The 16,529-nt window shown below is 38.1% G+C and overlaps 1 protein-coding gene across 1 annotated transcript in view; it reads left to right on the top strand.

Moving 5' to 3' along the window:
• LOC124721311 (gamma-aminobutyric acid type B receptor subunit 1) overlaps nt 1-16,136 on the top strand; it is a 118,127-nt gene extending 101,991 nt beyond the window's left edge. Inside the window, exons 15-17 of the mRNA XM_047246224.1 lie at nt 1,996-2,133; nt 11,618-11,795; nt 14,961-16,136. Coding sequence (XP_047102180.1) covers nt 1,996-2,133; nt 11,618-11,795; nt 14,961-14,977 — 333 coding nt within the window. The 3' untranslated portion in view covers nt 14,978-16,136. The remainder of the gene's footprint in view (nt 1-1,995; nt 2,134-11,617; nt 11,796-14,960) is intronic.
• Nucleotides 16,137-16,529: the final 393 nt, after the last annotated feature.

Below are 16,529 nucleotides of genomic sequence, written 5' to 3'. Positions count from 1 at the left end.
GCCGATCATTCAAAGCGCCGCCGCGCAATTAGGCGCGTCCTCTACGTGCGGCGCTGTCTGCCAGCCATGCAGCAACTGCGCCACCTAAGCGGCCAGCCGAGCAACGGCCGCTAGACTGGGACTCAGTGCTCATTCGAATGCTAACGTGTACACGTCTTGCTTGTCAACTTACTCTGTGACTTATATGTGTTGTGTCGTTCTGAAATATATGTGTTAAACTTGACGTTAAAACAAGACCTTTCAAGAAGATTGCCCCAGTCCCAAAAGATCAGGCATCCTGTGCTTGTTCAGATGTACTTTCAGCAGGTGACAATACTTCAAACCTATTTTTAAGGCATAAAGGGACAACTGTGTGGGCAGCTTACACTTTTACCTTTCGCACAGAGATTCGAAATCCTGCTACTGTTTGCCAGTCACCACAGTGAGTCTTAGCTGATCAGGATGAGTGAATGGGAACACACTGCAACAGGGATCGTGGATGACACTATAGGCACCAGAGATCTCAAAGCATTCATGTCGGCTGCCTCAACACCACCGCAGTCCAGAGCAGCAGCATGAAACCCCTACACTGTGCCTAACACAGCTTCAGACTGTTTCCAGAAGGCAGACAATTCCTCTTGTTGTGTACATAGTTGGCTCTCTCTTTATCCATCTTTAGTCCATGTTTGTTTATTCAACAATGAATATAACACTAACCCAAGCAATTGCTTGATGTAGTCTTAAGTACTGATGCTATGCTGCTTCTTGTTATCCATATACTTCATTTAGGTCATAAAATATGCAAACACTTAAAAAAGTTAATCAACACCAGTTAAAAAAGTCAAATCCACTGAAGCATGCATGAACAAAAACTAAACCAAACAACAGAAACAGAAATTGTTGCTACTACTTTCGATTGCACTTGACTGGGGCTGCAAAAGGTAAAAAATTCGCAAGAATGTTATGTGCTCTGACAAAAGCATTTGATTTAGTATATCACTCCATACCTTCTCACATTTATGAGTGGTCACTCCTATGTTATAGTACAGTCTTTCTTTTACAACAAGACTAGGTTTATGCATTTAGGTTTATTTGTGCATGTGTGAACAGAGTTGTGAATGTGTGTGCGTGCCTGTCTGTGGGCACACACACGTGTGTGTGTGTGTGTGTGTGTGTGTGTGTGTGTGTGTGTGTGAACAGATTCCATTTTAGTGTGCATGTTAATTGATATTTTACCTATTTATGATAACACTTCTCTTAAGTATTTTATACAAGAGCTAAAGAAATCATAGTTGTGTGGCCTGAAAAATCACTGCTGCCACCACCACCACCACCTTCTTCTTCCTCCTCCTCCTCCTCCTCCTCTTCCTCTCTGTAATTTTCAGTCCTTTTCCAACTGAGTGACATCAGCAAGCTTTACAAAAAAAACTAACACACACATCATATAAGGTGAAGAAATTACTTTTTAGGCTGTGGTTAAGCCATTCACAAAATTGTTTCTCTTAGAGATGATGTCCCTACTTGGTTAACAGTAGAGCAGAATTTGAAAGAAGAGAACGAATGCAATTTGTAGTTGAGGCTCAGTTTAGTTCAGCTGAAAGAGTGTTTTAAAAGACAACCAGGTTTTTTGCTGCACAGTTCTGGACTTGTTACTATTAATGTTACATCAAAAATTTCACTTTTGTGTTTGTGTGGAGAAATTGCTGTCAAGAGGTGGTAGTTATGGAGAAGATAGAGTGCTGCTATCTTTTAAGATATTAGCACAAGTATTATTATTTGTTGCCTTCATTATTAAATTTTCTGGTCTTCATTTATTTATTTATTTATTTATTGACTCATAATTCCCTTCTCCTGCTCCTTAGATATCTACTATTCCTCTGCTAGTCAATGCTATTCATTCCTTCACCTATTTCATCCCATTTTTTGTGTGCTGCCAGATATCTTAGGTTTCTTTCAATATAGACAATACTCTTGCAGTATGAATGTATACAGTACTTTGTATCTATACAATTACAGGTAATAGAGGTGATCAGACATCCACGTGATAAAGCAGAATCAAAATACAATCCTGATGTTGGCATGACAAAAGAAGATGAGGAAAAATACCAGAAACTGGTGGCAGAAAACGAAGAATTACAAAAGCTTATAGCTGCTGTAAGTAACACCCAAACTAAGTATTTGTGTGTACTTTCCTTTTCCTTGCATCCTTACATGTTATAGAAAGATGAATTTCTGTTTCTTCCTTTTTGTTTTACTTTTGATAGACTGCATACGTCTGCGTGGTGCCATTATGTTTAGCACAATGCCAGATTTAATTAACTTAAGATGGTAGGCTGTCCAGTTTAATAATCATTTTTACTTCATACTTCATGAGATTACAGTTTAGAGCTGTGCTGTGTCAGAAAAGTAAAATTCTCAGTACAAACAAAAATGTTCAGTAATGTCTAGAACATCCATTTTTGCTTTTTTGTGTGTTATAGTAATTCACTTCATTGTGTACATGTTCATATCATTTTGAAAATTGTTTAAATCCAACAGGAGTCAATAGTATCTTTAAAAGAACTCTATGTCAGTCCTCTAAAAATAGATCTCTTGTCATGATGGCAAAATGACATTGGTCTGACGAGGCCTGTTTTCAAAATCTTACAGCTATGTATACAATGCTTCACAAAATAGCATATCTTAAATTTTAGAAGCATTTAAGGAGCTCAGAGTAGTTTCGCATAAAAGAATTTTGTGATTACAGTAATGGCAAACAAGACAAGTAGTCCCGTTTTATATTAGAGTTATAAATTCTTACAGATGTTGCCAATTAACATTTGGCCATAACATAGAATAAAAGTACCAAAACTTTGCCAGAAGAAAGCAGCACATGGTGCACTAATTTCTCTAAATTTGAGACCAATTTACTTGGTTTTAAATTTATGTATACTGTAGTGTGCTGTAGGTCTAAAGGGGTTCACTACATAATATGTAATGTTAACTTAAAAAAAAAAAAACTCTGTACCATTTGACGAAGGACATCTTAAGGGTATTATATATGCAGAACTTATTTCTTAAATATGCCCAATTAAACAGTGGTAATAAAGTGAAACTTTAAAACACATTATCTCAAAGCACCTTATTTCCATCACAAATATTCATCCTATCATAACTCAGATTTAGAGATAGATATATATTTTTTTACAGATTGTTCAGAGTTTAATGCTGAAAGTAAAAATTACAGTAACTCAAAGTCTAAACTTTTTGACAAAAGGGCCTTTTCACTTTCTGTCTCGCTTATATGAAGCTCCTCGCCCACAAGTTTTCTTTGTATGTTTTCACTGTCATTTACACAGTACATTATTATTGTTATTAAACAGTTAAATTGTAATTTTGTTGTGTACTGTTCTATTCTCTGATTTGATGCTCTGGGGATTACTTAAATCCAAGTTCGACAGATGTGTGGGACATAATAGTGTGGTGTTGTGGTAGCTCGACTGATGCTCGTATGAGGGGTGTTCAGTAAGCAATGCAATACATTTTTGTTTTTTCTCAGCCCATTTCAGTGAAAAAAAGTGGAATTTGTTGTAGGACATTCTGGAATATTCCTGCTTCAGCCCATATAGTTTCACGAAGTTCTAATCGGTGGCAGTGCTATCTATATGTAGCTTTCAAAGTGGCGTCTGTAACGGAGATGCGTTCCAAGCGGAGAGCTGTCATCAAGTTTCATTTGATGAGAAACCAGAGCATTTCATGTGCAGATATGCACTCACACGATGTCTACGGAGCCCTGGCACTGAACGAAAGCACGGGAGTTGTCTGGCAAGGCATCTGTCATCGTCACAGCAAGATCACGCAAACCTGTCTGATCTTCCGTGTGCCAGCCAGCTGCACACAGCTGTGACTCCTCCAGTGTTGCAATTTGAGAGCACTCTCATTCGAGGTGATCGACGGGTCACAATCGAACACCTCACTGCACAACTGCACATCTTTGTTGGTAGTGCAGGCATATTCACCCACCAGTTGGGGCACTCAAAGTTGTGTGCTCACTAGGTTCCTTGCCACCTAGCAGAAGACCATAAATAGCAGTGAAGGACCGTCTGTGCAGAATTGCTTGTGTGTTGTGTGGATGATGGGTAGTTTACTGATGATACAGCAAGATGTTGGGTCTGGCATCAACCAGTAGAGTGGTACCGTGGGGGCATATAAACCGTCTCAGTAAGGTGGTGTAAGGATGTTGCATTGAACGGAGATTATGTTAGAAAATAGGGGCCGAAAGAGTGGGGAATAATATGGTGTACTGGAATCTTGAATAAAGCCAATCTGCTTTCAGGAAAAAAAATTACTTATTGAAAGCCCCTCGTACTTATGTATGTAGTACGTGCAAGTGCATACACTGTCCCTTCTGATGTTTTAGATACTGATTTCCTTAAATAATTCAGTCACTGTTTGCAGTAGTAGACGAGTCCCGCTAGTCAGTTCCGGTCTGCTGTGCTAATCATTCTTGTTCACCTGGAAGTTGTGTGTGGAGCTGTTCTCCAACTGAGATCACCAAGTCAACAGATACTCAGACGTCAGTTTTTTTCTTATATATTCATCATAAGCATTTCACATTAACATCTTACTGAGCACCAGGTTAATATCATAATCACCAGAGTAGATAATGTTGTGTATGTGACAGATCATCACTCAAGATCCAAATCAACACCATTTCATGCCTCTGCACAGAGAAGAAGCCTGCCATACGTTGTCATCCATGGCACTGTTCTATGGACCGAGCTCATCTCTGACAAATCACCAGCAGGGAGAAAGCGGTCCCACATCACAGCAGGTTTCGATGTTTTAACACTCGTACCACTCACCACGTATACAGCTTCCGTGGCTTACTCTGTCTCTGCACACAATTTCCCCCATTTCCCACATAGTTGGCTGTCTAGTCTTTGTGCCTATCTTACACATTAAGAAATCTTCTGAAATATTTTGTTAGCTAAGTTAAACACTGAGTGTGATTTTCTATGTTCTATATAATGGCCTGTGACGCTACAATAGGTATTTGGAACAAATGTATAAATTAATCATTTGAATTTATAGGACATCATTTTTATAACAGTATGTCACTCATATACACCCTTAGTTCTTGATGTGTACTGTAAACCACCTTGCCTCCGAGTGGTAAAAATCTTACCTCAGATATGGGTGCAAACAAGATGGCGAAATAAAGCTATGACTTCACGGAGGAAAATAAATATTTTATTCCCCTCTTTCTCTTTTCTCATTCACTATATCTAATAATGTCAAACGTACATATTATTGATTTCAAAGCCAAATGACATATTTTGTGCACCTAAAAGGGTGCGGGAATGTGTCTAAATCCACATTTTTGTGCCTTCTCTTGCAAGAGAGTGTGACAAAACTGTTTTCCATGTATCAGCAAACCCAAATACACCCTAACGTTATCATTCTCAACAGAAGTTACAAGATTAAACTCACTGAGGTCATTGGCAAAACTCAGAATGACTCAGTGATATAACTGTACCTTTCTTGCCTCTTTTCTCTTTATCCCTGTTTGGCTCAGAGGTTTGCTTCATGAAGTGTATTATTGTAAAAATTGCAATACATTGAAGGAATAAGCAGAAAACTATGAATTTTCTACCAAGTGTTACTCATCAGATACACAATTAAAGTTTTAGATTTATACAAGCACATTGCTGGTGCAAATTCAATGTTTCTGATAGTTAGTAATAACTAGGGGCAGGAAAAAATCATTGTAATTTATAGCCAAATTAGGTTTTTTTTTCATTTGGAACTATTTTTTGCCAAGTTCTAAGTTATTTTTTGCCAAATTCAGTATCTTTTTCACCAGACTCGGTGTTACTTCTTACCAGATTAGTTGTTGTTCATTTTTCCAAATTTGGTGTTGTTTCAAATTTTGTGTTGATTTGCTAATTTTGGTACCATTTTTGTCATCAGATCAAAGCTCATTACATGGGATGAACTGTCAGTTTAAGATTATGTGTGAAACTCACCTTTGAGGAGATTAGAAGTCGAAATGCAGTTTTAACATTCAATAACTATCAGTTACTAGTATTAGTAAACTGCCACCTTCACACTTATAAAATTTTTGTACAGCAGAATTAAAAATTTTGCAGTATCTCATAAAAACTGCCAATTTTGCATTATTTCACTAAAAACTGCTAATTTCATGTATCATTTTCTCGAAATTTTCTGTCTCTAGTAATAACTGCAATAATAGCCTACATATTGTGTGAAAGTGTATCTAACATATATTTAGTATGTTGCTGGGTGGCTGCATGTCAAACTCATTTTATATAGTTCGCTGTTACTGACTGTTCATGATAGTCCCTTTGTCAAGTTGTTATACTGTGTAACTGTCCAATCAGTAACACATCAAGTTAATTTGTGAGGCTGGTAAAAAGTGAGATCTGCCATGCTGTGAAGAATACCTGGAGATTCAGGACTGTATGTACTGGTGTTTCTCTTTTAATACTGAGGCTGTAGTATGCTGAAGGTATGAGTGTGCATATTTGATTATTAATGAATATTGGCAGCACCCTCCTACGTTTGTTGTTGGGATATGCTCAGCAGCTGCTGCCACAGGGAAGCCACAGATCCTGAAGATTTAAACAATCTGTGTATTATCCTGTTAAGATAGCATTCAACATTGGTTTTGACAATTATGAAACATTTTTCCCTCCTCATAGCAGATACTGACCTTTCCTTCTTGTATGTCACCAATGAATATATATGAACCAGTACTTAAAAAGCAAGTACTGTTGAGTTTTTGACATGTATTGGAACATGCTGACAGATAATACCCAAGAACATATGCAATGCATTTTGGATTTTATGACACGGCATTAAGGACTGCTTGGTAGTAATCTGATTGAACTGGTGTGAACAGTTACTTATTTTTTATCACTTTTACATTGGACAACATAAGTCTGATAAATTTATGGTGATTCATTCATAATATTGAAATTTATATATACATAAATGCTATGTTATGAATATATAAATGCTAGAATGCTGTTGGAATTTTGTTCTTGCCAGTTCATAGGGGTTATGTTAAATGGTGCATGTTTCTTATACAGTGTTCACAGAAAAAAACCAGATTGCATTACTAACAAATTGTTTGTTTGGTGTATTAGTGCACGATTTTGTTTTGACCTTTGAACTTGGGTCCTTAAACTGTGACAAGTAACACGAAAAATCAGTCAATTCAGTGGCTTTAGATAAGTGCTTTATTCCAGACATGCTCCTACCTCCTATCCTCCATCAGAAAATGTACTCTATACATCACTTTCTTATCTGTCTGTCTATTCAGTTAAAATTTTGCAATTGATGTTAAACGAACTTCTTGATGAGTTAGAGACTTGAAATTTTAAAAATAGCTCAGAACTGGATGACAACACAGTAATAACTCGCTTTCTTGTTGGTTGTTGGGTAGGGACAGGGGTGAAAAAAATTGCTAACACCTGACATTTTGTCTGGCCTGCATGACTGGGTAATGTTGGAATGTGTTTCAGGGATATACGTGCAGATAGGCATGGCCGAGCAGAGAGATGGGGCAAAGAGGGTATGGGTACTGAGAGAGGGGAGGGTGGGATGAGATGGATGAAACAGCGGGAGGAGGAGACGAACAAATATACGAGTGGTTGGTTGGCTAGGGGTAAGCGACTAAACAGCAAGGTCATCAGGCCCTCAGTCAAGTGTTCGTTCATACAGATGCTGTCCACTAGGAATATGTTCAGATGCAGAAAGTATGTAGGAGTGGTAAAAGCGAGGCTCTGAAGGAAATGCTGATGCCAGAGCTGAAGAAACTATTTGCAGAGAAGTAAAAGAATATGGATTGAATTCGTTTGTAGGTTAGAGCAGACAAGTGGTCCCTCTTAGGGCTCAGCTATGATGAGAGAAAACCCCACCAGCATCTGATCCCCACTAGCCTGATTAAGGGCGAAGACAGCTACAGAGTAAACAATTCCTTCTATTCAAGTGCTCCAGAAAATTAAAAGGGAAAGGGTTAAAATTTAATGGAGGTAAGTTGAATGATTAATAATGAAACACAATGAGAGAAATAATTATGGCCGCTTATGAGTGTCCCCCTGAGATCTCCATGCAAAGAGGGCAGGCCCTCCCACAGCTGCCCCATATCTGATCCATCATTGGGAAAGCATTAAAGAGGAGGGCTGCACCCACAAATCAACAGAGAGCTACTCCTATAAGGGAAAAAAAGAAAGAAAAAAACAGGGTGTGGCAGAAAAGGAGGCCAACCATGTAAAACCAATTAACACAGAGAAAAGGAGCAGTGACAGAGTCAGCAGGCAAAGGAGACAGGGTCCAGGGTTCCGGTTCCCGCTGACCAAGCATGTGGCAGGAGATGCCCCTAACCCCAGCCATCCCACCCCATCCTGAAAGCAGTTTAAAATGTTATATCTGAGAATAAAAACCACTGTCATGGAGAAAACAAAGAACCATTTCAGTTGTCCTGATGACCACTAGATGTTGTTGCTGTTGTGGTCTTCAGTCCAGATACTGGTTTGATGCAGCTCTCCATTCTACTCTATCCTGTGCAAGCTTCTTCATCTCCCAGTACCTACTGCAACCTACATCCTTCTGAATCTGTTTAGTGTATTCATCTTTTGGTCTCCCTCTACGATTTTTACCCTCCACGCTGCCCTCCAATACTAAATTGGTGATCCCTTGATGCCTCAGAATATGCCCTACCAACCGATCCCTTCTTCTAGTCAAGTTGTGCCACAAATTTCTCTTCTCTTCAATTCTATTCAATACCTCCTCATTAGTTATGTGATCTAACCATCTAATTTTCAGCATTCTTCTGTAGCACCAGATTTTGAAAACTTCTATTCTCTTCTTGTCCAAACTATTTATCGTCCATGTTTCACTTCCATACATGGCTACACTCCATACAAATACTTTCAGAAACGACTTCCTCACACTAAAATCTATACTCGATGTTAACAAATTTCTCTTCTTCAGAAATGCTTTCCTTGCCATTGACAGTCTACATTTTATATCCTCTCTACTTTGACCATCATCAGTTATTTTGCTCCCCAAATAGCAAAACTCCTTTACTACTTTAAGTGTCTCATTTCCTAATCTAATTCCCTCAGCATCACCCGACTTAATTCGACTACATTCTATTATCCTCGTTTTGCTTTTGTTGATGTTCATCTTATATGCTCCTTTGAAGACACTTTCCATTCCGTTCAACTGCTCTTCCAAGTCCTTTGCTGTCTCTGACAGAATTACAATGTCATCGGTGAACCTCAAAGTTTTTATTTCTTCTCCAAGGATTTTAATTCCTACGCGGACTTTTTCTTTTGTTTCCTTTACTGCTTGCTCAATATACAGATTGAATAACATCGGGGATAGGCTACAACCCTGTCTCACTCCCTTCCCAACCACTGCTTCCCTTTCATGTCCCTCGACTCTTATAACTGCCATCTGGTTTCTGTACAAATTGTAAATAGCCTTTCGCTCCCTGTATTTTACCCCTGCCACCTTCAGAATTTGAAAGAGAGTATTCCAGCCAACATTGTCAAAAGCTTTCTCTAAGTCTACAAATGCTAGAAACGTAGGTTTGCCTTTCCTTAATCTATTTTCTAAGATAAGTCGTAGGGTCAGTATTGCCTCACATGTTCCAAGATTTCTATGGAATCCAAACTGATCTTCCCCGAGGTTGGCTTCTACCAGTTTTTCCATTCGTCTGTAATTAATTCGCGTTAGTATTTTGCAGCTGTGGCTTATTAAACTGATAGTTCGGTAATTTTCACATCTGTCAACACCTGCTTTCTTTGGGATTAGAATTATTATATACTTCTTGAAGTCTGAGGGTATTTCGCCTGTCTCATACATCTTACTCACTAGATGATAGAGTTTTGTTAGGCCTGTCTCTCCCAAGGCTGTCAGTAGTTCTAATGGAATGTTGTCTACTTCCGGGTCCTTGTTTTGACTTAGGTCTTTCAGTGCTCTGTCAAACTCTTCACGCAGTATCGGATCTCCTATTTCTTCTTCATCTACATTCTCTTCCATTTCTATAATATTGTCCTCAAGAACATCGTCCTTGTATAGACCCTCTATATACTCCTTCCACCTTTCTGCTTTCCCTTCTTTGCTGAGAACTGGGTTTCCATCTGAGCTCTTGATATTCATGCAAGTGGTTCTCTTTTCTCCAAAGGTCTCTTTAATTTCCCTGTAGGCAGTATCTATCTTACCCCTAGTGATATGTGCCTCTACATCCGTACATTTGTCCTCTAGCCATCCCTGCTTAGCCATTTTGCACTTCCTGTCGATCTCATTTTTGAGATGTTTGTATTCCTTTTTGCCTGCTTCATTTACTGCATTTTTATATTTTCTCCTTTCATCAATTAAATTCAATATCTCTTCTGTTACCCAAGGATTTCTATTAGTCCTCGTCGTTTTACCTACTTGATCCTCTGCTGCCTTCACTATTTTGTCTCTCAAAGCTTCCCATTCTTCTTCTACTGTATTTCTTTCCCCCATTCTTGTCAATCGTTCCCTAATGCTCTCCCTGAAGCTCTCTACAACCTCTGGTTCTTTCAGTTTATCCAAATTCCAAATTTCTCAAATTCCTACCTTTTTGCAGTTTCTTCAGTTTTAATCTGCAGTTCATAACCAATAGATTGTGGCCAGAGTCCACATCTGCCTCTGGAAATGTCTTACAATTTAAAACCTGGTTCCTGTATCTCTGTCTTACCATTATATAATCTATCTGAGACCTTCCAGTATCTCCAGGCTTCTTCCATGTATACAACCTTCTCTTATGATTCTTGAACCAAGTGTTAGCTATGATTAAGTTATGCTCTGTGCAAAATTCTACCAGGCGGCTTCCTCTTTCCTTCCTTACTCCCATTCCATATTCACCTACTACGTTTCCTTCTCTTCCTTTTCCTACTATCGAGTTCCAGTCACCGACCACTAGATATTAAATTCAAATAAAAAGCTGTCTTCATGTTTAAATGTGGTAGCATAAAATTCTGATAGAGTATAAATAATTTAAGACTAAAGGCAACAACTCGGTGAATACTAAGGGTGGTGAGTCATCAACAGTACATGAACGAGACTGAAAAATTTACGAATTTTTGGACATGTCTTATTTCGAGCCAGAGTATACGTGCAAACTTGTAAGGGTGCATTGTGCCAGCTGAACAAAGTGTGCCAGGCACAAATTGTTCAGCAAACACAATGTACCCATAAAGGTATGTGTGTGTGTGTGTGTGGGGGGGGGGGGGGGGGGGGAGTGGGAGTGGGAGTGGGAGTGGGAGTGGGAGTGGGAGTGGGAGTGGGAGTGGGAGTGGGAGTGGGAGTTTCCCATACCCTTTCTCAAAAAAAGGATATTTCAGAAAGCCAACAAAGTGTTCAGTCTCATTTATGTGCCTCTCAGTGGCTCAACACCTCTACTGGTTGGTGAGGTGTTGCCTTTACTCTTGAATCATATATCTTTAGATTTACTTCATCAATTATAATTGAGATTGTGATGCACAAGGTGATGTTCTTGTAAGCAAAAATGTAAAGCATTTTCCATGATTTGGCCGTTACCGGTCATAATTATACTTTCAATTGATTTCAAATGATACATGTTTCCCCTATGCAGAAAGAAGAGAAAATCAGAATGCTGAAGCTGCGCCTCCAAGAACGAGAAGCAGCTAAAGCAGCAGCTGGAGTCAGTTTGGCACAACAGAGCTCTTCTCACCACCAGCAGCAGCAAAGTCAGCCAGAACATCGTGCACAGCAGCAGCCCCAACAGCATGTGGATGACGCCCCTCCTACAGGTCTGAAAGCCAGTAGAGATACTCTGATTATCACAGATATTCGTACTAGCGAGCGCGCATCTGTCTCTTCTTTTGGCAAAGGCATTTCGTATACTCGGAGTACAATAGTCAACCCATCTGATTATGAGCTTTCTGACTCGTACTTATAAAATTATTTTTACCCCTTGAAGTGAATTGTTCCTGTTTGTAGAATGTGATTTTATAGTTATTTACCCATGTGAATGTCAGTCAGTTATTTATTTTTCTCCTGTTTATAATTTAATGGGTGGCTTTTAATTGTAAAATTTTCTCCCCTGTGTTCATAAATTATTTGTTATTGGAAATTATTACTGCAAAAGTCATTTCTAATGGCGTAATTGCACAATGTGTAGTGTATTATAGCTTCTCTAAGCACTCCAGTAGGTAGCAGTAATTTGTTTAACCAAGGGTTGCACAGATTTCTCTGTATATGTCTAAACATAACTGTACCAAGATAACATTTCACTGATTGTACTTCATGATAACTGTTGCATACACTGCAGTTTACTTGCAGTATAGATAAAATTTTACACGTGCGGGTTGCTCTGATGTTATCTGGGTGATAGTTGCTGCATGCATTATGACCTAATTCTGTCATTGGTATTATGTTACATTGTTGAGTGTGCATTTACTGTCTTATAATAGCTCCATAAAATGCAGCATTAATGGGTTTATTTGTAGTGTGTCATTGCAGTAATAGGTTATATTGAGATCGATTTTTGCTGGTAGTTATATTGAGATCGATTTTTGCTGGTAAGGTATTTTTTGCCTTAGTTCAATTAATTTGCATCACAGACAGCTGTTTGCTTCAGTTTGATGAAAAGACGAGGTAGATAACTACCATGTTAGGCAAAAGAGATGTGCTTATTAACCTATTACTGAAACACGCTTATGAACCTATTACTGAAACAATTGGTGAAATTGGGATGCAGATAAACTAGCAGAGAGAACAGATGGCAATATCTAGTGCTGGAACTTTTTATGTGGTCATTTTACTTATAGAAAGGGGCTGATGCGTATTGATGTGTAAGTGATAGATCACTACTCTCCAAGCAATGGGCAAGCTCATAGATAGCATACTTTTCAAAGTCCCGAAGTCCTCCTCCTACACACACACACCCACCCACACACACACACACACACACACACACACACACACACACACACACACACACACAGTCAGCTGGCAATGTTAGAAGACAAAAAGTGAGTGACTCTCTCTCTCTCTGTGTGTGTGTGTGTGTGTGTGTGTGTGTGTGTGTGTGTGTGTGTGTGTGTGTGTGTGTGTGTGTGTCGAGAGAGAGAGAGAGAGCATGATTTAGAGGAGTATATTGTCCAACTGCTGAAGAATTTTTCTTCTTTATGTGCCTGATTGTTGCTCAACACTCTTTTTGTTTGGTGAGTAGTGATTTATTTTCATAAGTAAAGCAGTCATCAATCTGATGATTGTTTTGAACTCCACAATGCTTCACTAGGCATGGTCCTGTTGGAGGAGGGATGCCATTGCCTTCCTTTGATCTTTAAACTGACTCACCCAGCCAGTTATAGGGGGACCAACAGTTTAACATGGATTTCAAACCACAGTGCAACTCGGAATTTTTCACATCGACAAACATTTCTAGATGTGGAATAGGTGATAAATGAAGGATAAAAATCCTAGCATTGACCGAGGATCAAGCATGAGGATAAAAATCCTAGCATTGACCGGGGATCAAACGTAAAAATACTAAGCCACACGTGAAGTGAGAGATAAGTGCACAAATCTATTCACACTCTTCATTGACCAGATTTGCAGTAGATGGTGAAATGACTGTGATTTATTAATCTTAAAAACTGTTGCTATCACCATAAACAATGCAATAGCCTCATTTACAACTCTTTAAGTTTCTTGGGATGTAGTGGTGTGAAACTGCTGATATTTTCCTTTACAGAAACATTTTTTATTGTTTCTATACTTATTATGAAACCCTTCACTCACCCATTCTTGCAAAAATACAAATGTTTTTCTTGTAACTGACTTAATAACAGTACACCATGGCCACCAATACAAACCTCAAACCTGTCATTAAGAGTTAATTTGGAAACAAAAATCTTTGAAACATCACAATTGCCCCATTCTAAAAGTCCTTGTTTGTTATACTGGAACACCTAATTAACTAGTTGATATAATTTTATCAGAGGCATTATGCTGTTCTGCATAATGTGCATCGACAACTTTCAATGGAAACTGCTGGTTTTCTGTGAATATCTTGGTAATGGTTAATGTTCAGTTTATATCTACATCACATCCTTTTGTTTGTACTCCACATAATTGTGAATGCGAAAGAGAGAGAGAGAGAGAGAGAGAGAGAGAGAAGGGGGGAGAGGGGGGGAGGTTTTTTTTCTGTATTAGAAAAAGAGAGAGAGAGAAATCTGTAGTGCAACAAGGACAGCAATAATTAATGTTTTTAAAGCTAACCACTATGCAGAAGGTAGAACATTCAGAGTTGAATAATTACCAATTATTTTGTCAATTTTTGATTTTACTATACCACATATTATATTGACGATCTGCAGAAATATTTCTTTTGAAGGATAATGTGAAGATATCTGATAATTCTGTACTTTTTGGCAACCGACACTACTCTGCAGCACTTACATCTCAAGATCTTATTCTTTACAGTAGATTCACTTGCCATTCAGCATGTTTGCAATTACTTTTCAGACATTAATTTGCTTTGTTATGGATGTTGCTTATTTAAATTCATTGTTGCTATATGTGTGTGCATTTATGCAGCTGTTTCTTTTGGAGGAAATGGGCAGTGATAGCATGAAACTAGCCATATGTTGGGCATAGGTGTCACAGTAATTTAGTATGATGTACATCTTTCACAGTGTTTTTAAAATGTGGAACACTTTGTATTAAATTGTTTTGTGCATAATGTTATTCATCTTACATACATGTGCTACTTTGAGCATGTTTTACTGGCACAGTTTATATCTGAGTAAATAGTGCTCTTGAATGTTTCGAGAAAATTGTGTAATTTTTGTGAATGAATTTTTTGTAATTACCAGATAAAAATTTGCAATTTTTGTATTGTGTGGTAACAAATTAATCCAGGAAGTAAGTGTACAAGAACACAGAACTTCATAGCTATCTCTTTTCAGGAATGAGCTGCGTATAATATGCTAGCTCCGTGACGTCTGTGATTCTCAACATGCTTTTCCAACACCTGGATTGTCAACTTACCAAGGTCTCAAACATTCTGTTAAAAAAGTGATATTTTATTTGTGGTACAGCTGATGAAGGTTTTTTAATTTTTTTGTCTTTCTTGAATGCTGATTTCTCAGCTTCTATGTGCTCATTCAAAATTATGCTCAGATCATAATTGTAATGGTCTGAACTTGAATAGTCTTAAGGAATATGTGTGTGTGATAGTGAATATGAATAGATGCTTGTGATGTGTCAGCCCTGTGATGAAAGGCAGTACTAATATATGCCCATATGAGAATGTTGTGTGTTTCCATATTGCTCGGAGGTTTGCAATATTCTGTGCCATACTGCATTTTTTCCCTCGAGAAGTTATGTGGAAATAAAAAACAATTTTGCGACATATCTGAAGTATATGGTATAATATTCATCCATTAAAGAATCAATGTGCTTGCTAGGGACATATATACAGTTTATTGTGTGTGTGTGTGTGTGTGTGTGTGTGTGTGTGTGTGTGTGTGTTTTCAAGTGCAAGCTGAAATGTCATAAAATGTCCAGCATGCCTAAATGACATGTCATCATTGAAATAACATATATTTGGTCTTTTAAACCAGTTATCATATTACAAGATATGAGTACATACGACATCTGGGACAAGATATGAGTACATACGACATCTGGGACAAGATATATCTTACTTCGACAATGATGTGTCATTTAGGCATGTCCGACTGTTTATGATGTTTCAGCTTACACCTGAGATTGGGTATAAAGCCGAAATTATTGTTGTGTGAAATTGCTGAATAGAAATTTACCGTCAACTAGTGGAAACTTGTTTCAAAAGTTCCCCATGACTGTGGTCCCCCAAGAAGTGAAAATCAGTGGGGAAAAAGCAGTATCAGCACTAGGTGAAACTGCTGATTTTTATTGTGTTGTCAGTGAATAGGAAATTGCAACATTTGCTTATAATTTCTCTGTTAGTGTGCATGCTGTGTTATAAAATTAGGATATTTAGTTATATAAGTGTCCTTTAAAGTATTTGAAGTAGCCTCGCAATGTGCTGCTCTGATGTGTTGTGGGTACTTTATCATAGTCTGATACTGAAGAACATGTCATAAGCTTAATGTCACTGACTTTTACTAGTCACAGTTAAAATTCGTATGTAGTTATAGGGTTCTCCTTTGAAGGTGGTTTTTTGTTATGACATGAATTATTAATTCTGTAGATGTGTTTAGGAAAGTTTTGGCAGAATGTAAATAATTTAGGAGGAAATGACACACACACACACACACACACACACACACACACACACACACAGTCAGCTGGCAATGTTGAAAGACAACAGTGTGTGTGTGTGTGTGTGTGTGTGTGTGTGTGTGTGTGTGTGTGTGTGTGTTGTATTTACAATTTATTGTTTTCTTATGTTCAGAACTAGAATATCTGCATATTATTCTCAGCTATTTTGATTCAGTGTAAAATATCACAGCAGCTCATTTTAAACTATCACATATCCTAACAGTCCTTGA

Source organism: Schistocerca piceifrons, chromosome X (assembly GCF_021461385.2).
Source record: "Schistocerca piceifrons isolate TAMUIC-IGC-003096 chromosome X, iqSchPice1.1, whole genome shotgun sequence".
Classification (NCBI taxonomy): Eukaryota; Metazoa; Arthropoda; class Insecta; order Orthoptera; family Acrididae; genus Schistocerca; species Schistocerca piceifrons.
This window is presented reverse-complemented; position numbering and strand designations above follow the sequence as displayed.